Source organism: Taurulus bubalis (genome assembly GCF_910589615.1).
Source record: "Taurulus bubalis genome assembly, chromosome: 14".
Lineage (NCBI taxonomy): Eukaryota > Metazoa > Chordata > Actinopteri > Perciformes > Cottidae > Taurulus > Taurulus bubalis.
Genome location: NC_136602.1, coordinates 25,121,878 through 25,142,440, shown reverse-complemented (window position 1 = coordinate 25,142,440; position 20,563 = coordinate 25,121,878). Strand labels below are relative to the sequence as shown.

The window sequence follows — 20,563 nt, the reverse complement described above, 5'->3', positions numbered from 1 at the left end:
TGTTAGTTAGTCCTGATGGACAGGTGGTCTCTTCATGGTAGCTCCTCCCATCAGTGTGAATGTTAGTTAGTCTTGATGGACAGGTGGTACCTTCATGGTAGCTCCTCCCATTAGTGTGAATGTTAGTCCTGATGGACAGGTGGTTCCTTCATGGTAGCTCCTCCCATCAGTGTGAATGTTAGTTAGTCCTGATGGACAGGTGGTTCCTTCATGGTAGCTCCTCCCATCAGTGTGAATGTTAGTTAGTCCTGATGGACAGGTGGTCTCTTCATGGTAGCTCCTCCCATCAGTGCGAATGTTAGTTAGTCTTGATGGACAGGTGGTACCTTCATGGTAGCTCCTCCCATCAGTGTTTATGTTAGTTAGTCCTGATGGACAGGTGGTTCCTTCATGGTAGCTCCTCCCATCAGTGTGTGAATGGGTGAATGATGACATGTAGTGTTAAAGAGCTTTGAGTGGCCGGAAGACTAGAAAATAAATATACAAGTACAGACCATTTACCATTTAATAAAGTCACTTTTCTTAAATTGAATACCTTCTCTGCTAATGTTTATTTAAAACACATGCATGATGCTAAATGGTGACCAAGAGAAGCATCAGAAACATCCCCTCATGTGTAAATGTGTTTGTCTAATTAGGGTCCAACACTTGTCCCTTCTGCTGCCCTGCACCTTCAGCAGTTTACATTTCATTCAGTAACACAAAGCTCAGAGTGGTGCTATCATGCAGCAGCCAATGTTAAAGGCTGATGATGATGAGGATGAAGGTGGTGAATGGACTTTACACTACATGTCCTAATTCACCCGTTCACACAGATACACCACCTGCCAATCAGGACTATCGCGTTCACACCCATTCACACGCCCATGACAGCTAAAGAGCAATTTGGGCTTACTGTCTTGCCCAGAGACACATCGACATCGTGGTGATGATGATGGTGATGATGATGATGATGATGGTGATGTGTTGTTGTGTGTCCAAAGCGGACTTCGTGCTGCTGATGTGTGCGTCCCAGCAGTGGAAGGTGTTTGAGTGTGAGCACACAGAGGAGTGGATGGTTCTCGCAGGAGAGAACACAGATGACCCTGAACCAATGGAAGGTCGACTATTTAACCCTGCACCCAACTTCATCAACTGCAGGTAAATACAGACATAAGATTTAGATGTATGGAAATGCAGCCTATAAACAAACAACACATGGAATATAATGAAGTTCACTGAAGTATAATAAACATTGTGAGCAGATATGATCGTAGCTCTCTGGTAGATATGTATGTAATGGAGATAAACATGTCTGGTATTATCAACTGCAGTTTTATACTTCTTAATAACCAACATACACACAGATGCCAACATATTTGGCGTGAGGTAAATTCGATGAGAATATTGTCCAGGCGGATGTATAGTTGGGTTAATGATGTCATTATCTAGCTGTCGGTTGAATCATTATTGCGTAGCAAAGTGCTAATTTGGAATTTCATTAAAAACAGGAAGTAGGAGTCATTTGGACTCCCAGCTAGTGTCGCTCTGCCTCTCCTCGGCCGGTTCGTTGATTAGAATCAGTCGTGTTGAACATGAAGCGTTTCTCCTCCCCAGGAGTTACCTGGACATGGCTAAAGTCTTGGTGTTTCGCTACTTCTTCTGGTTTGTGCTGTCCGTGGTCTTCATCACCGGCGCCACGAGGATCTCTGTGTTTGGACTGGGCTACCTCCTCGCCTGCTTCTTTTTCCTGCTGTTTGGGACCCGGCTTCTGGTCAAGTCCTCCAGAACCCTCCTCACGCTGTGGGACTGCCTCATCATCTACACCGTGGCCGTCATTGTTTCTAAAAACATGCTATCGGTAAGTGCTAAGCTCATCATTTGGTGGGGGCCTCCTTTGTTCCTTTACCTTTGGTCTTGGTAATTTATAGAGCTGAAGTGAAGTGAAGTCCTGATGCAATCTTAGGTGCGTTTGTGTCTGCATATGATTATCAGAAATGATCCTTTGAGTTTAGGATGATCAGAATCAAGATCAGGTTATAATAATGAGGCAAATTTCCTTCAGCATTTAACCGATTAATTCTGAATTTCTCTCTCTCTCTCTCTCTCTCTCTCTCTCTCTCTCTCTCTCTCTCTCTCTCTCTCTCAGATCCTGGCCTGTGTGTTTGTGTTGCCGATGCAGAAGAGCTTCTGTTGGGTCATTCAACTCTTCAGCCTGGTTTGCACGGTGAAAGGATACTATAACCGTGAGTGCTTTAGTAGTAATGAAACGCCACCGTAGCCATTAGGAACAGTATCGATGGAGTTAAGCAAAGGGGATGTGTTATTGCATTGGGGTTCATACTGTATATCTTGGGATGTGTATGGAGGACAAGTGATTTTGTATTTGACAGTAGAAGAAAAGAGCAGTTTGGAACTAAGCTTTCTATAGATGGCTTTTTCACACCTGACAGGAGCGTTTACAGTTGCTTTTTATCTTGGTGTGTCAAAGTGTTTGTTTCTTCCTTCTTTCCAGCAAAAGAAGTGAGTGACAAGACCTGCAGCCTCCCGGTAGAAGAGGCCGGGGTCATCTGGGACAGCATCTGCTTTCTCTGTCTGCTGCTGCAGAGGAGGGTCTTCCTCAGTTACTACTTCCTGCATGTGATCGCAGAGCTGCAGGCTTCTGCCAAACAGGCCTCGAGGTGAGACCCAGAGAGCTCAGCTGACGTTTCCCCTGTTGATGAATCCCACATGACTACTGTGACTATTTCTACACTGTCTTTGTTAATTGAAATGAAGCTGCTATATTGTCTCCTAGGTTACTTCCTAATGACAGTTGCTTGTTGACTAAAGCATTGACCGCCGTTTCTTTCTCCAGGGGCTTTGAGCTCTTCAGAGCCAGCATCGTGAAGAACATTAAGTTCCACCAACAGGTTGAGAGGAAATCCCTGTCGCAGCTCAAGAGATCGTAAGTGTTCACATACAAGTGCAGCTGAGGAAGTTTGCTTTTGTGAGTGTCGTTGTCATGGTTCATCAAAGAACAAGTAGAACTGGAAAGCTGGATGATGAAATTCTTAAAGATAAAGTGTTGTACCTTTAGTTGCCTTCAAAACCTTTTTTATTTGTAACTTTGTACAGACATGGTTTCCAGGGGATGAATCCTACTGATTTTGGTGATCTTCAGATTGTTCCTCTTGCGCCCCAATGAGGTTGACATTGTTGGTGTTTAGTGAAAGATCTAAACAACTATCGCATAGTTTGCCCTGACATTTGGTTTTGGTATCACTACGAGTTAAACTAAGCTTAAGATTTACCTCACGCTATCACACACCAGAAAAGAGACTCAAGCGAAAGACAATTGCTCGAGAGAAAGAGAGTTGCAAGCAAATTATAGGTTGCATTTTTAAGTCTCTGTTTATTTATTTCATGAAAAGGTGTATATAAGCTTATTGCTATGGGTATCAAGTCCAAACAAAAGTCCACTGGTAACTGGCAGGCGAGTACAGGTACAGATACAGGTACAGGTACAGGTACAGATACAGGTACAGATACAGGTATGGGTACAGATACAGGTACAGACACAGGTACAGGTACAGGTATGGGTACAGATACAGGTACAGGTACAGATACGGGTACAGATACATGTACAGATACAGGTACAGGTACAGGTACATATACAGATACAGGTACAGGTACAGATACATGTACAGATACATGTACAGGTACAGGTACGGGTACAGGTACAGATGCAGGTACAGATACATGTACAGGTACGGGTACAGGTACAGATACGGGTACAGATACAGATACATGTACAGATACATGTACAGGTACAGGTACAGATACATGTACAGATACAGGTACAGATACAGGTACATGTACAGGTACATATACAGGTACAGGTACAGGTACATGTACAGGTACATGCACAGGTACATGTACAGGTACAGGTACAGATACAGGTACAGGTACATGTACAAGTACAGGTACAGATACAGGTACAGATACAGGTACATGTACAGGTACATGCACAGGTACAGATACAGGTACAGGTACAGATACAGGTACATGTACAGGTACATGCACAGGTACAGGTACAGATATAGGTACAGGTACAGATACGGGTACAGATACTGATACAGGTACAGATACAGGTACATGTACAGGTACATGCACAGGTACAGGTACAGGTACAGGTACAGATACAGGTACAGGTACAGGTACATGTACAGGTACAGGTACAGATACAGGTACATGTACAAGTACAGGTACAGATACAGGTACAGATACAGGTACATGTACAAGTACAGGTACAGATACAGGTACAGATACAGGTACATGTACAAGTACATGTACAGGTACAGATACGGGTACAGATACTGATATAGGTACAGATACAGGTACATGTACAAGTACAGATACGGGTACAGATACATGTACATGTACAAGTACAGGTACAGGTACAGATACAGGTACAGATACAGATACGGATACAGGTACAGGTACGGGTACAGATACAGGTACATGTACGGGTACAGGTACAGACACGGATACAGGTACAGGTACAGATATAGGTACAGATGCAGGTATAGGTACAGATACGGGTACAGATACAGGTACAGATACATGTACAGATACAGGTACAGGTACGGGTACAGGTACAGGTACAGATACAGGGATCAGAAGCTCAGAAGCAAAGGCATGAAGCAACAAAGCAGATATGACAATCTGCCAAGGAGTGCAATTACTGCAAGGCTGATGAGGGAAAGTGGAAACAGGGGAGCAGGTGGACAGGGAAGGTCAATTGAAGGAGACTGTAGGACAACGGGGTCACAGTAGGGCAGGAGGGAAGGCTCCTCTAACAGCTGCACATTAGACGGTCTCTCTCCTCAGCTGCAGTTGTGTGGACAGTAGGCCACATAATGGTGAGATCTATGCCTGATCAGAATGTTTTCAGTTAGTTTTGTTTCGATAACTCTGTGTGCCCTGTGGTAGGTATAGAATACATGGCTTTACATTAGCCCACAGCAAATATCATGAATTGATTCCAAAGAGAGTTAAAGTTAAATTATTGTCTTCTGCCCTTCCTTTTTCTGTCATCTTCTCTCAGGATGCAGAGAATTCGCGCCAAGCAGCAGAAGCATAGAGATGGACCCAAAACCAGTGAAGATTGCAACGAGAGTCAGAAAGCTGGTAGGACCGGCTGACTGGAAAGATACGAGTTAAACTGTTAGAAAACTTTAAAACTAAACAAGTACGGTAAACATGCGTACCACTTCAGATGAAGCGCCCTTTCTAAAACCTGAACCCAGCACTGAAGTGCTTCACTCAAGTTTGTTTATATTTCACACTCACCACGGCATCATTTTGTAAAACAGTGGGCGAATGCATACTCGTGATTGGAGAGTATTACCCATAGAGTCCAGTATAGTACTGTTAGTTTGGACGTCAAGCAAAGCCATCATTATTTCTGCTGTGCAGTACTTCCACCAATCTGAATCGTCTCTTCTTTTGTTCCAGAGACCCGGACTAACAAGAAGAGATCCAGGAAGAAAGACTGGTCCCAGCCGTGGTTGGACCATGCTACAGGTATGACACACACTCCAGTGGCTTACAGGTGAAGAACATACTGTGAGACAGATACTGTGAAGTGGTCCTTCTCCTCTGACATCATGTGTCCATATCTAGTGAGCTACAGGACTTGTTAACATGTTTCTTCATCCACAGTGCTCCACTCAGGAGAGTACTACCTGTTTGAGTCAGACAGTGAGGATGAAGAGGACGCCGAAGAACAAAAGCCCCAAAAGCAGACTGCCTGTGAGGTCAGACACAACTGTTTCACACAATGTACTTGCATCAGTACCATTTCTATGAGAGTCAGTGTTATATTGATATGTTTGTCATCATGCATGCCAAGTTCTTACTCACACAGGCTCCGCTCTCCACTGGACCCTAATAATATTATAGTAATGTTCCACCATCATGGCTTTTGAAAAGGTAGTTTAAGCATAGCTGGTCAATCAGGACGTGTTTACCCAAATATGTGCAGACCCCACAGTATATAATGCAGAAAGGGGGATTGGCCCTCCAACTACCTCCATGGATGGAGTCACCACTTCAAAAACCTCTTCGGTGCCCGACATGTCCTGGCCTATAGGTCCTGTAGGTCTATAGGTCCTATAGGTCCTGTAGGTCTATAGGTCCTGTAGGTCTATAGGTCCTGTAGGTCCTGTAGGTCCTGTAGGTCTATAGGTCCTGTAGGTCTATAGGTCCTATAGGTCTATAGGTCCTGTAGGTCTATAGGTCCTGTAGGTCTATAGGTCCTGTAGGTCCTGTAGGTCTATAGGTCCTGTAGGTCTATAGGTCCTATAGGTCCTGTAGGTCTATAGGTCCTGTAGGTCCTGTAGGTCCTGTAGGTCTATAGGTCCTGTAGGTCTATAGGTCCTATAGGTCTATAGGTCCTGTAGGTCCTGTAGGTCCTGTAGGTCTACAGGTCCTGTAGGTCTACAGGACCTGTAGACCTACAGGACCTGTAGACCGACAGGACAAGACACCATGTAGGTCTATAGGTCCTGTAGGTCTATAGGTCCTATAGGTCCTGTAGGTCTATAGGTCCTGTAGGTCCTATAGGTCCTGTAGGTCTATAGGTCCTATAGGTCCTATAGGTCTATAGGTCTATAGGTCCTGTAGGTCCTGTAGGTCCTGTAGGTCTATAGGTCCTGTAGGTCTACAGGACCTGTAGGTCTATAGGTCCTGTAGGTCCTGTAGGTCTACAGGACCTGTAGACCTACAGGACCTATAGACCTACAGGACCTGTAGACCTACAGGACCTATAGACCGACAGGACCTATAGGACCTATAGACCTACAGGACCTATAGACCTACAGGACATGTAGGTCTACATGTCCTGTAGACCTACAGGACCTGTAGACCTATAAGTCCTGTAGTCTACATAATCTGTAGGTGTCTTGCTCTGAGTATTTTAGTGCAAGCAGCTTTGTTTGGTGAGGTGTCATGGCCAAATGTACGGTGGGATCTTTTGGACAATTGGGGCTCTTTTTAGGGTCTGTGCTCACTGGAAAGCCCTTTTTACTGTGGGGGTGGCAAGTACCTGGGTTTTGCATGTTCTAATTGGCTAGCTATGCTTATGGTTGTAATAGAAATATTACCCATAGATTCCAGTAGAGGGCTCCGCCAGTGCTTATAGAACAAGGGTTACAATAATGTAACCTTCATTGCGGAGTTTGTGGACAAACACACCTGGAGGGCCACAACATAGACAGGTATCACCATAATGCTGCAGCAGTCAGCTGTGTAGAGCTGTGCAGTGGAGTCACATGTCCACAATATCTGATTTTATATAATATTACAGATATTATATACTGCATATAGTTGCAGTTGCTATATCAAAATGTTTGACACGTGTAACACTGCTATGTTAACTAAGTTACACCTAATGTTCATGTTTATTGTGTTGTTGATTTAGTTTTGTCTCCCCTCAGTTGGCGTACCTGGCCTGGGTGACCAGTGTGAAAACAGCTTTGAAAGAACGTCAGAGACACCAACGACATTTGAGAAGGATGGAGAGAAAAGAGAAAGAGAAAGAGAGAGAAGGAAGACTGGATTCACAACAGGAAGCTTTTTCTGCTCTAGGTTGGATATTCATACATCCTTTTTGTATTACTATGGTGACGGAGGAGCATGCAGATGCAGTGATCTTTTCACCTTTTATCACTGAAGCACATATTGTCCATGACAGAAATTCACCTATTGACACCTGGAAAAGGAAGCACAGGGATGGGATCAAGTGTCCTTGAGATGCTCACAAAGACCGTGGGTCATGATTCCAGTCAGTCCCGGTGTACACAGGACAGAGGTTGAGCGTGACGCCAGATTCAAGTTCAGGTGTCTGTGTCTCCAAGGACTTCTCTTGGACCCTCAGAGTGTAATGGGCAGCACTCGGGACTCGGACTCCAATGATCCGAGTTCAAGTTCTTGGTGGAACCGTATCGGTTACAATGCACAATGCAAAACACCTTAAGGGCGGCTGTGGATCAGAACACGTCCATTTAGCATTTACTCTCCCACACTGAGGCTGTCCAGCACGAGCAGCTGGAGGCCATCGTCGTCATGGACACTTCTACGGGGCCCTCAGCTTTAGGACCTTTAGTTTTAGTGTTGTCACTTCTCGTTAGATGCTATGCAACGACATACCAGTGTCTCAGTAATGAGAAAAAAAGTGTAATCTAAAAGAAAAGACGACAACAATGAAGTATGTACTCTGTTTGTGTGTCTTTGTGTGTGTAGGTTGTGGGGACAATGATGTGTTTGAGGACCCTGGCCTTCAAGAAGAGGAGCCAGAGGAAAAGGAGTCCAGTAGGTTCACATTGTCTTTCCTCCTCCACCTTTCAGCATCACAACGTGCTGCTGCGTTTCCGTCCACGCTAACTGGAGGTGTTTTCTGTATTTGAAAAAGAGTTGATGTGCTGAATGGGTTATGGAAACCTTTAACAAAGCAAACATTTAGCTCACATGACTGAGCAGCTGCTTCCCCAGCCTGGTCTCACTCCCAGTAGGGAGCTTTTCATGTGGACTTACCCGTCTGTGAGAGGAACCAATGGAAACCCATCTGCGTCATTATTAGACGCACAGAGCATCGGATGCAGTTTTGATAGCGAGTCCTCTGAGGGAGGATTGGTGAATGAGTCAAACAGTATTATTGACTCTTTTGACGAAACTATGCTGTAGACAAGTTTATTTGCTACTAAAAAAACTGTTGATGGAAACACCTTTTTTACCCTTTTCTTATTTTTTTTATACATGATATTTTATTTAGGCATTTTTACAAACTTCAAAAGTAAGAAAGAATGTAAGAAATGAACCATGCATCTGGCCAAGTGGGCCATAAAGAAAGAAAACAAACACAAACATATTTAAGCAGGTAAATAAGTAAAAATAAGAAAACAAAGCAATCAAAACAACCATGCAACACTTCAAAAGCATCAAGAGTCAATCGTGTCATTTATCCTTGTTATTAAATGTGAGAATGTGTTGGCAGCAAACTGCTCTCCTGTACATACATTTAAACATGGCCTCAGAGGTCACTAGAAAAAGTAGATATAGTAGATGGAGGTTTCTCAGAATCCTGCTACGTGTCAGTAAAGGTTCTTTTCTGATAGCGGTCTCTATCTTCTTGATACTGCAGCTCACGGTGAGATGGTTCAGAGGATCCTGGATATCCTGCGCTTCCTATTGGCCATCGTCCTGGCCATGGTGGACGGCCTGACCCAGTGGCTCAACCTGCTGACGAAACAGTACCGAGAGACGTCCACGGTGCTGTGCAACGAACGCTACTTCATCATACACAAGATACAGCAGGTACACACACACACACACACACACACACACACACACACACGGACACACACACACATACATGCACACACACGCACACACATACGCACACACACGCACAGACACACACACACACGGACACACACACGGACACACACACACACACATACATGCACACACACACATACGCACACACACATACACACACACAAACAAACACAAACACACATACATGCACACACACACACACAGACACACACACACACATACATGCACACACACACACAGACACACACAAACAAACACAAACACACATACATGCACACACACACAAACAGACACACACACAGACACACGCACAGACACAAACACGGACACACACACACATACATGCACACACACATACGCACACACACACACACATACACACACACACAAACAAACACAAACACACATACATGCACACACACACACACAGACACACACACAGACACACACAAACAAACACACACACACGCACACACACACAAACACACGCACAGACACACACACAAACACACACACGCACAGACAGACACACAAACACACGCACAGACACACACACACAGACACACACACACACACACAGACACACACAGACACACACATGCACACATGCACACACACACACACACACACGCACACATGCACACATGCACACACACACACACACAGACACACACACACACACACAGACACACACACAGACACATACACACACACACAGACACACACACACAGACACACACAGACACACACACACACACACACACACATGCACACACGCACACAGACACACACACACACGCACACATGCACACATGCACACACACACACACACAAACATGCGCACACAGACACACACACGCACACATGCACACATGCACACACACACACACACGCACACAGACACACACGCACACAGACACACACGCACACAGACACACACACACACACACACACACATACATGCACACACAGGCACACACACACGTTAACCTGCCTCCCTCTGATTGGCAGCATCACACAGCAGCAGCCTCCACAGACGACCAGGTGTCTCAGGGCAGTGAGGATCCCACGCAGGACGAGGCTGACGCCGCCTGCAGCAGACTGAGGTCAGTGTGGAGAGGAGAGGATCACTACGGCTTCTTTAAACTATGTGTGTGATGAGAGCTTGTCCCTTGTTCCAACATGGCCATGCCAGTGGATGTGTTAATTACCATGAAGTGTACTGAGCATGTTCATAAAGGTGTTGACCTTCTTACCTGTTTCTCTGGTGATTTCCTCAGGACCAAAGGTACATGTTTAGAGTCACGTCGTATAGGTAACAGTGTATCTGTTGTGACCGGTTCGGCGGCCTGTAGTTTCTATGTTTTCATGTAACAACGTGTGTGTGTGTGCATGTGTTTGAATGGCTCAGTGGCCTGGAGGTGGACAGCAGGGTGACGGACCGGTCGACCCCCAAGCCAAGGCTCAACAGCATTGAAAACCTCTTGAGTCCTGAATCCCCATCCAGCAGCATGGCGCTCATACCAGCGCCATGCAAAAAAACACACAGACACTCAAGAACCGCCAGCGAGCTGCTGGGAGAAAGGTAGAGACAGAAACGTACGATAAAGAGAGCCAGCAGTGATCCACAGCTGCTGCTCCTCACATCATCATAACCATATCTGAAGACACGTGTACTGTGACTTCTCTCTGCAGGCAGTTCTTCATCGAGGAGCTGGAGCAGAGCAGAGAGTTCTACAACAAGCAGAGCCGCCTGCTGAAGCTGCTGTTTGCCATGTACAACCTGCTGGCTGCCAACTCGGAGCTGGTGTGCTACTTCATCATCGTGCTGAACAACGCCGTCAGCGCCTCCGTCATCTCTCTGGCTCTGCCCATCCTGGTGTTCCTCTGGGCCATGCTGGCCGTCCCAAGACCAACCAAGAAGTTCTGGATGACTGCTATCGTCTACACAGAGGTATGAGCACTGACACACACACACACACACACACACACACACACACACACACACACACACACACACACACACACTGAAGAAACTGAGTAACGTGTTTGACATGTGATGTACCTGTGATGTACCTGTGATGTGTCATCATGTGATGTACCTGTGATGTGACATCATGTGATGTACCTGTGATGTGTCATCATGTTATGTACCTGTGATGTGACATCATGTGATGTACCTGTGATGTACCTGTGATGTGTCATCATGTGATGTACCTGTGATGTGTCATCATGTGATGTACCTGTGATGTGACATCATGTGATGTACCTGTGATGTGTCATCATGTGATGTACCTGTGATGTGTGACATCATGTGATGTACCTGTGATGTGACATCATGTGATGTACCTGTGATGTGTCATCATGTGATGTACCTGTGATGTGTGACATCATGTGATGTACCTGTGATGTGTCATCATGTGATGTACCTGTGATGTGTCATCATGTTATGTACCTGTGATGTGACATCATGTGATGTACCTGTGATGTGTCATCATGTTATGTACCTGTGATGTGACATCATGTGATGTACCTGTGATGTGTCATCATGTGATGTACCTGTGATGTGTCATCATGTGATGTACCTGTGATGTGACATCATGTGATGTACCTGTGATGTGTCATCATGTGATGTACCTGTGATGTGTCATCATGTGATGTACCTGTGATGTGTCATCATGTGATGTACCTGTGATGTGTGACATCATGTGATGTACCTGTGATGTGTGACATCATGTGATGTACCTGTGATGTGTGACATCATGTGATGTACCTGTGATGTGTGTCATCATGTGATGTACCTGTGATGTGTCATCATGTGATGTACCTGTGATGTGACATCATGTGATGTACCTGTGATGTGTCATCATGTGATGTACCTGTGATGTGTGACATCATGTGATGTACCTGTGATGTGACATCATGTGATGTACCTGTGATGTGTGACATCATGTGATGTACCTGTGATGTCTGACATCATGTGATGTACCTGTGATGTGTGTCATCATGTGATGTACCTGTGATGTGTCATCATGTGATGTACCTGTGATGTGTGACATCATGTGATGTACCTGTGATGTGTGTCATCATGTGATGTACCTGTGATGTGTCATCATGTGATGTACCTGTGATGTGTCATCATGTGATGTACCTGTGATGTGACATCATGTGATGTACCTGTGATGTGTCATCATGTGATGTACCTGTGATGTGTGACATCATGTGATGTACCTGTGATGTGTGTCATCATGTGATGTACCTGTGATGTGTCATCATGTGATGTACCTGTGATGTGTCATCATGTGATGTACCTGTGATGTGACATCATGTGATGTACCTGTGATGTGACATCATGTGATGTACCTGTGATGTGACATCATGTGATGTACCTGTGATGTGTCATCATGTGATGTACCTGTGATGTGACATCATGTGATGTACCTGTGATGTGTCATCATGTTATGTACCTGTGATGTGACATCATGTGATGTACCTGTGATGTACCTGTGATGTGTCATCATGTGATGTACCTGTGATGTGTCATCATGTGATGTACCTGTGATGTGACATCATGTGATGTACCTGTGATGTGACATCATGTGATGTACCTGTGATGTGACATCATGTGATGTACCTGTGATGTGTCATCATGTGATGTACCTGTGATGTGTGACATCATGTGATGTACCTGTGATGTGACATCATGTGATGTACCTGTGATGTGTCATCATGTGATGTACCTGTGATGTGTGACATCATGTGATGTACCTGTGATGTGTCATCATGTGATGTACCTGTGATGTGTCATCATGTTATGTACCTGTGATGTGACATCATGTGATGTACCTGTGATGTGTCATCATGTTATGTACCTGTGATGTGACATCATGTGATGTACCTGTGATGTGTCATCATGTGATGTACCTGTGATGTGTCATCATGTGATGTACCTGTGATGTGACATCATGTGATGTACCTGTGATGTGTCATCATGTGATGTACCTGTGATGTGTCATCATGTGATGTACCTGTGATGTGACATCATGTGATGTACCTGTGATGTGTCATCATGTGATGTACCTGTGATGTGTGACATCATGTGATGTACCTGTGATGTGACATCATGTGATGTACCTGTGATGTGTGACATCATGTGATGTACCTGTGATGTCTGACATCATGTGATGTACCTGTGATGTGTGTCATCATGTGATGTACCTGTGATGTGTCATCATGTGATGTACCTGTGATGTGTGACATCATGTGATGTACCTGTGATGTGACATCATGTGATGTACCTGTGATGTGTCATCATGTGATGTACCTGTGATGTGTGACATCATGTGATGTACCTGTGATGTGACATCATGTGATGTACCTGTGATGTGTGACATCATGTGATGTACCTGTGATGTCTGACATCATGTGATGTACCTGTGATGTGTGTCATCATGTGATGTACCTGTGATGTGTCATCATGTGATGTACCTGTGATGTGTGACATCATGTGATGTACCTGTGATGTGTGTCATCATGTGATGTACCTGTGATGTGTCATCATGTGATGTACCTGTGATGTGTCATCATGTGATGTACCTGTGATGTGACATCATGTGATGTACCTGTGATGTGTGACATCATGTGATGTACCTGTGATGTGTCATCATGTGATGTACCTGTGATGTGTCATCATGTGATGTACCTGTGATGTACCTGTGATGTGACATCATGTGATGTACCTGTGATGTGTCATCATGTGATGTACCTGTGATGTGTCATCATGTGATGTACCTGTGATGTGTGACATCATGTGATGTACCTGTGATGTGTCATCATGTGATGTACCTGTGATGTGTCATCATGTGATGTACCTGTGATGTGTGACATCATGTGATGTACCTGTGATGTGTCATCATGTGATGTACCTGTGATGTACCTGTGATGTGTGACATCATGTGATGTACCTGTGATGTGTCATCATGTGATGTACCTGTGATGTACCTGTGATGTGTGTCATCATGTGATGTACCTGTGATGTGTGACATCATGTGATGTACCTGTGATGTGTCATCATGTGATGTACCTGTGATGTGTCATCATGTGATGTACCTGTGATGTGACATCATGTGATGTACCTGTGATGTGTCATCATGTGATGTACCTGTGATGTGTGACATCATGTGATGTACCTGTGATGTGTGACATCATGTGATGTACCTGTGATGTGACATCATGTGATGTACCTGTGATCTCACCTTGTCTGAGCTCAGTTCAGGACTGACTGTCCGTGTTGCTGTTCTCTCTCCAGGTGATGGTGGTGGTGAAATACCTTTTCCAGTTTGGGTTCTTTCCCTGGAACAGTGTTTATGAGATGACTTTGAATAAAGACAAACCTTTCTTCCCACCTCGCATCCTGGGCCTGGAGAAGACGGACAATTACATCAGATATGATCTTCTTCAACTGCTGGCTCTGTTTTTCCACAGATCTCTTCTCATGGTCAGTTAGTATTTACAATTATTAACAGTTACAGTGACGTCAAGCCTGAAAGCCATTATGTATTACCCCCTTCAGAAAGAATGAACAAAATAAGCCTTTTCATTTCAATTCTACTTCATCCAGCACAATTTCAACCTCCCACATGTATTTGTGTGTGTCCTCTTGTGTGTGTGCACAGCGTTACGGCCTGTGGGACCACGAGGGACCCCTGGAGGAGCAGAGCCCCTCACCGGAAAGCTGTAAGGATGAAGGAAAGAACATAGAAGGAGAGGAAGATGGAAGGAAGCAGGAGGGTCGAGGAGAAGAGGAGGAGAGCAGAGTCAGCTCCACATCCACTCTGGACCACCTGGGAATTACTGAGCTGGACCAACTGGAAAAGGTTGGTGCACATTAAATAATAATAAAGAAAAAGTATATTTCCTTGGCCATTACCTAAAGCAGTGACATCATGTAATTCTATTAGCAGACTCATTACTAAGGATATTGTACTACTTGTTTGTTCAAATCCATTGTTCATCACTTTAGGACATGGTTGACTGTGGTGAACCGAGTACCAGCTCCTCTGCGACCACACAGCCTCCTGCCACCGAACCAGCAGCCGGCGGCTCAAAGGATGGGCATGAAACTCCGTCCGGGCCGGAGGACAAGCTGGATCCCTCCATCAGACCGAGGGAGGATGAGCCGGGGACAAAGGAAGTCCCAAAGAAAAGCAGCAGCATCCGCTTCCGCAGGAAACCTAAAAAAGACAAACAACAGGACAGCAAAGGTGTGAGGCTCATTAGTTTACGGTGGTTTACAGCATTCATTTGCAGATATCTGTGGACAGAGAGTATCTCATTTGGACCACAACACCCTGACATGTGTATGTTTCATGTACTTGATTCTGGTTGGGTCTGTTCCAGTGGAGCCCACAGTGGAGGCGGCAGAGCCCGCCGAGGCAGGAGCAGAGAAGAAGAAGCAGAAAGGCAGTCGCAGAGAGGCAGCCAGTCGGAGGCTGCTGGCTGTGGGAGACAAGATGAAGCAAGTGCTCCTCTCTGGGTGAGCTGGATATACAGACCATGATGTCCCATAAGTCACCAAGTCACCCGCTAAGATCATTTATCTAAATATTTCACGTTAATCCGCCATTTATTCAGATATTTTATACAGATAATTTAGTTGCAATCCATGGAGGAATTATAAACAGTGTAATGGACACAATATGACGACAGGGATCAGCGAACAAGTTTTGTGTGTGTGTGTGTGTGTGTGTGTATCTGTTTGCAATAGTAATGCATAAAGTGACAGGAAGGTAGAGCAAACAGACAGCGTATAGTGACAAATTAGAAGAAATACAACTAATAAAAAAAGTAAAAAATTGTAAAATAAGGAAATACACGCCCACCCACACACATGGCCTTTACATCTGCTCACAGAGTGTGTAGTCCATGGATTTGGTTGCAGTGAATCAGACAGATGGACAGAACCCGACGCGCCTCAATCATTGGAAAACTCTTTTATTTCATGCCACTTTGTTTTCCTCCCCAGTATTCAGAGTGTTTACAGGCCAGCGCAGGGCTTCTTCAGGGGTATCCTCCATGCCGAGTACCGGGCGGCCACAGACGTCTATGCACTCATGTTCCTGACTGACGTCGTGGACTTCATCATCATCGTCTTCGGCTTTTGGGCTTTTGGGGTGAGAGATGGATGGTTATTCATGAACTCTCAACGGTTTAAAAACAGAAAGATGTCATAGAGACTCCAACATGCCGCCTCTCTGCTCCAGAAACACAGCGCAGCAGCTGACATCGCCTCCACCCTGTCAGAGGACCAGGTCCCCGAGGCCTTCCTGGTGATGCTGCTCCTTCAGTTCAGCACCATGATCATCGACAGGGCCTTGTACCTGCGCAAGGCTGTCTTGGGGAAACTCATCTTCCAGGTTCAGTTCATGCATTCAGATCCTCAGCATTCACATCTCGTGGCCTGCAGCATGTGTTGGGATGACTAGCGCCGTCTCCTGTCGTCTCTTCCCTCCAGATCATCCTTGTGTTTGGGATCCACCTGTGGATGTTCTTCATCTTGCCTGCTGTCACTGAAAGGTGAGGTCACAATAAATCATGTCTTTATTCTATTATTAGTACTGATGTTGTAAACTTGTTATTACCAGTGGACTAGCTCACAGAGAGGGACTTGTGGATTTGGGTGGAGAGTAGAAAGATCTTTCTGAGTTGAGTCTCCAGCATTCTACTGCAAATCAGATTATTAAGACATTATTTTCCTTGTTTCTCCTCTCTGTTTAGGAAGTTCAATCAGAACTTTGTGGCCCAGCTCTGGTACTTTGTCAAGTGTATTTACTTCGGCCTGTCAGCCTATCAGATCCGCTGTGGATACCCCACTCGTATCCTTGGCAACATCCTCACCAAGAAATACAACCATCTCAACCTGTTTCTCTTCCAAGGGTATGGACATAAAAAGCTTGTTTGAGTTATTTTTGAATGATGATTCACAACCGTATGTGTATCTATACTGACAGAGATTAAGTGAACCTGTGTCATTACTACAGAAACAAATAGGTGAAGACTCGCATAGTATTTTACATTATTATATGGATGCTGTGCTTGTGTGTCGGTGTAGCTTCCGTATGGTGCCGTTCTTGGTGGAGCTGCGAGCCGTGATGGATTGGGTTTGGACCGACACCACTCTGTCTCTGTCTAACTGGATGTGTGTGGAGGACATCTACGCCAACATCTTCATCATTAAGTGCAGCCGTGAGACAGAGAAGGTATGAAGCGTACGAGCACTGTCATGTGATTATACCAGACCACATGACCAAGTAGAGGTATAAGGTTACTTATATATAAAAATAATATAATAATGATATCTTCTGCCCTCAGAAATACCCACAGCCCAAAGGACAGAAGAAGAAGAAGATAGTGAAATACGGCATGGGCGGACTCATCATCTTCTTCTTGATCTGCATCATCTGGTTTCCCCTTCTCTTCATCTCATTGGTCAGATCAGTTGTGGGCGTGGTCAACCACCCCATCGACGTCACCGTGGCTGTCAAGTTGGGAGGATATGAGGTAATCAACGTTTCTCTGCTACTGCATTAATGAAATGTTCAGACGAGTCTAAATCAATGGCAAAGAAGCTGCATTTAATACAACAAGCCACCCAAACTGCCTTCTGGGTATTGATGCATCGCTTAGACAAATGGACTAAATGCTGACATATTAATGATTATTTGAGAATTCAAGGATCATTTTGTGTCATTATGCAACTCCTGGATACACAATTAAATGACACTGTAGCCCATTTACAACACAAGAAAAACAAGGCAAAGAAACCAAACAAAAGAATGAAAGTTTCTGAATTTGCATCAGGAGAAATGCAAACTGCAGCAATGAAAACATTATCTGGCCATTACCGAGCATCATTTAATGGCTCTTTAGTCATTTTAAACTCTAAAGTGAAATCCCTTTCAATAACAGTTTAAAACTCCAACATATAATTAGGGTTATCCCAGATTCAGAATGAAACTACAGAAAGCCAGTGTTGCACTACAAGCCGGGGATTTTGAGTTTGGCTTTTCTTGTCCTGACCATCTGGTACATCTGCCGGCAGGAAGTTGGGAAATCCCATAGATTATCATTATAATTCTCTCAGTCAGTCGCTCTAGAAAGAGGGATGCATCCACATCCCAGATCTGATTCCAGTGTGCAAACATTAGGCCTACTTTTCATTCACAGATGAAAATCAATTCAGGAACTGTGGATCTACAGACAAATGTATTATAATGACACAGTGACACAAGGTATATACAATGTGCATAATCCACTGGTGTATTGTTTTCTATGTCTAGTCCCTGTTCACCATGAGTGTGCAGCAGCAGTCCATCCAGCCCTTCACACAGGCGGAATATGACCAACTCACCGAACAATTTGGAGACAATGCGGTGCGTACTGATTTCAGTTTGATGATATGTTTGTATGTATGTGCTGCTACTGTCTGTCTCACACATGCTCGGATGACCAGGTCTGTGTGTGTGTGTGTGTGTGTGTGTGAATCTATTTTTCATGCATCATTGTGTGTGTGTGAATCTAGGTAGCCATGCAGTTCATCACTCTCTACGGTTATGAGGATATTGTGACGGCCATGATTGAAGGGAGTTCAGGGTCCGTGTGGAGGATCAGCCCTCCGAGCAGACAGGAAGTCATTAAAGAACTACTTGGAAGTCCTATGTACCTCACACTCCGCCTGGCCTGGACTTTCCAGAGGTAAAACCCACAGGCTTTCCCATCTCAGGGAAACACATTTGAGTTTGAACTAAACCAGCTTTTTGGAACAGAGACTGGGGAGAGGAGTCATGTCTCTGGATGGAAAGTCTGAGCTTTTTCTGGCGGACAGGTGGAGAGTGGCAATGACAAAGCTTCATAGAAACGCATTGGCCTGAGGGAAGTGTGAATGTGACTGAAAGGCAAAGATGAAAACAACTCCCACTAACTGTGCAGTTCTTTTGGCCTGCAGGGTCGGTCACCCAAGATGATATCAGCATTTCTTTTAAACGAAAACAGAAAATTTAATTTCTATGACATGTAAAGCTAAATGCTCACTTCCCATGTGGTGAAAGGCCAATTAATTAAACATAAAAAGATGTCCTATGAGATAATACAATACATATTACATGGATAGCTATTACATCTAATGGCCTTTACTCTTATTATGTTTTTTGCTTTCTAAAGACTGATCCATCTCTCTTTCTTCCTAATGTATTTGTCTCTGACAGGGACTTAGGTAAAGGAGGGACGGTGGAACACACATTTGACAAACACTCTATAGAACTGGGACCTGGAAACCCAGTCCGAGCCGATCTGGCCTCACTACTGGTTGGCAACCGCAGCGAGCCTGTGTAGGTATACTCTCTGGAAGGATGCTTATGTAAACACTAGTGTTGTTGTTTTGTAGATAATACTTATAGTTGTAGCTTACTAATGGTGTCTTGTGTTTTTCCCAGGCTTGTTCCTCATATGATCCCCAACTACATCCGAGCCCCCAACGGAGCTGAGGCCAAACCAGTCAATCAACTATTTAAAGGTCAGAGTTCATTTAGTTACTGTATACATTTTTGCAATATAAGATTTTTTTTCCACGACATATTATAGGCAGAATCATTTCCACTAGTAATGGAAAGGCCAGCCAAAATACCCAAATCCGTTAATGGTTACTTTCTACAAAGTACAGTAGAGAGTAATAGTTTTAGCACGATCAAGTCAGAATAAGAAGTACATACTACACAAGCATTTGTAATAACACAGCTGATTGTTTGTCTTGTAGGTACTGAAGAGGACTACCTGAACATAACCCTGTCCCTGAAGAGTGACAGGTCACAGGAGTGGTGGGACATTGCCATTGCAGGTTGTGCGCCCTCCTCCTGTGGGGTTTTACCCATAGTCATATTCAATGACAAAGTCAGTCCACCCAGCCTGGGTTTCCTGGCTGGATATGGGTAAGGAACCATTTACACGGGTTGGATTTATACATTTTGAATATTCATAGAATAAAAGGAACCATGTAAAATATATTCCAGATAACCCAAGGTTCAGGATCAGCTGTCTTTGGTTCTAGCTAAGATCTAGGAACAACCACCAGAACCCTTTTCATTAAGCAATGGGGATGCAGAGGCATTTAAAGAATCAACAAATCATCCATCCATTCTTCAATTTTCAA

At 44.5% G+C, this 20,563-nt stretch overlaps 1 protein-coding gene across 1 annotated transcript in view; it reads left to right on the top strand.

Moving 5' to 3' along the window:
- The window catches only part of piezo1 (piezo type mechanosensitive ion channel component 1 (Er blood group)), a 75,271-nt gene that overhangs the window by 49,167 nt on the left and 5,541 nt on the right, over positions 1–20,563 (top strand). Inside the window, exons 23-51 of the mRNA XM_079229825.1 lie at positions 984–1,140; positions 1,597–1,840; positions 2,129–2,225; positions 2,495–2,660; positions 2,837–2,926; positions 5,069–5,151; positions 5,479–5,547; positions 5,686–5,780; positions 7,461–7,611; positions 8,266–8,334; positions 9,164–9,336; positions 10,372–10,466; positions 10,772–10,945; positions 11,056–11,314; positions 14,669–14,857; positions 15,036–15,236; positions 15,383–15,623; positions 15,760–15,895; positions 16,385–16,532; positions 16,623–16,775; positions 16,874–16,935; positions 17,137–17,295; positions 17,471–17,618; positions 17,731–17,919; positions 18,699–18,791; positions 18,941–19,113; positions 19,623–19,745; positions 19,851–19,930; positions 20,171–20,342. Coding sequence (XP_079085951.1) covers positions 984–1,140; positions 1,597–1,840; positions 2,129–2,225; positions 2,495–2,660; positions 2,837–2,926; positions 5,069–5,151; positions 5,479–5,547; positions 5,686–5,780; positions 7,461–7,611; positions 8,266–8,334; positions 9,164–9,336; positions 10,372–10,466; positions 10,772–10,945; positions 11,056–11,314; positions 14,669–14,857; positions 15,036–15,236; positions 15,383–15,623; positions 15,760–15,895; positions 16,385–16,532; positions 16,623–16,775; positions 16,874–16,935; positions 17,137–17,295; positions 17,471–17,618; positions 17,731–17,919; positions 18,699–18,791; positions 18,941–19,113; positions 19,623–19,745; positions 19,851–19,930; positions 20,171–20,342 — 4,189 coding nt within the window. The remainder of the gene's footprint in view (positions 1–983; positions 1,141–1,596; positions 1,841–2,128; positions 2,226–2,494; positions 2,661–2,836; positions 2,927–5,068; positions 5,152–5,478; positions 5,548–5,685; positions 5,781–7,460; positions 7,612–8,265; positions 8,335–9,163; positions 9,337–10,371; positions 10,467–10,771; positions 10,946–11,055; positions 11,315–14,668; positions 14,858–15,035; positions 15,237–15,382; positions 15,624–15,759; positions 15,896–16,384; positions 16,533–16,622; positions 16,776–16,873; positions 16,936–17,136; positions 17,296–17,470; positions 17,619–17,730; positions 17,920–18,698; positions 18,792–18,940; positions 19,114–19,622; positions 19,746–19,850; positions 19,931–20,170; positions 20,343–20,563) is intronic.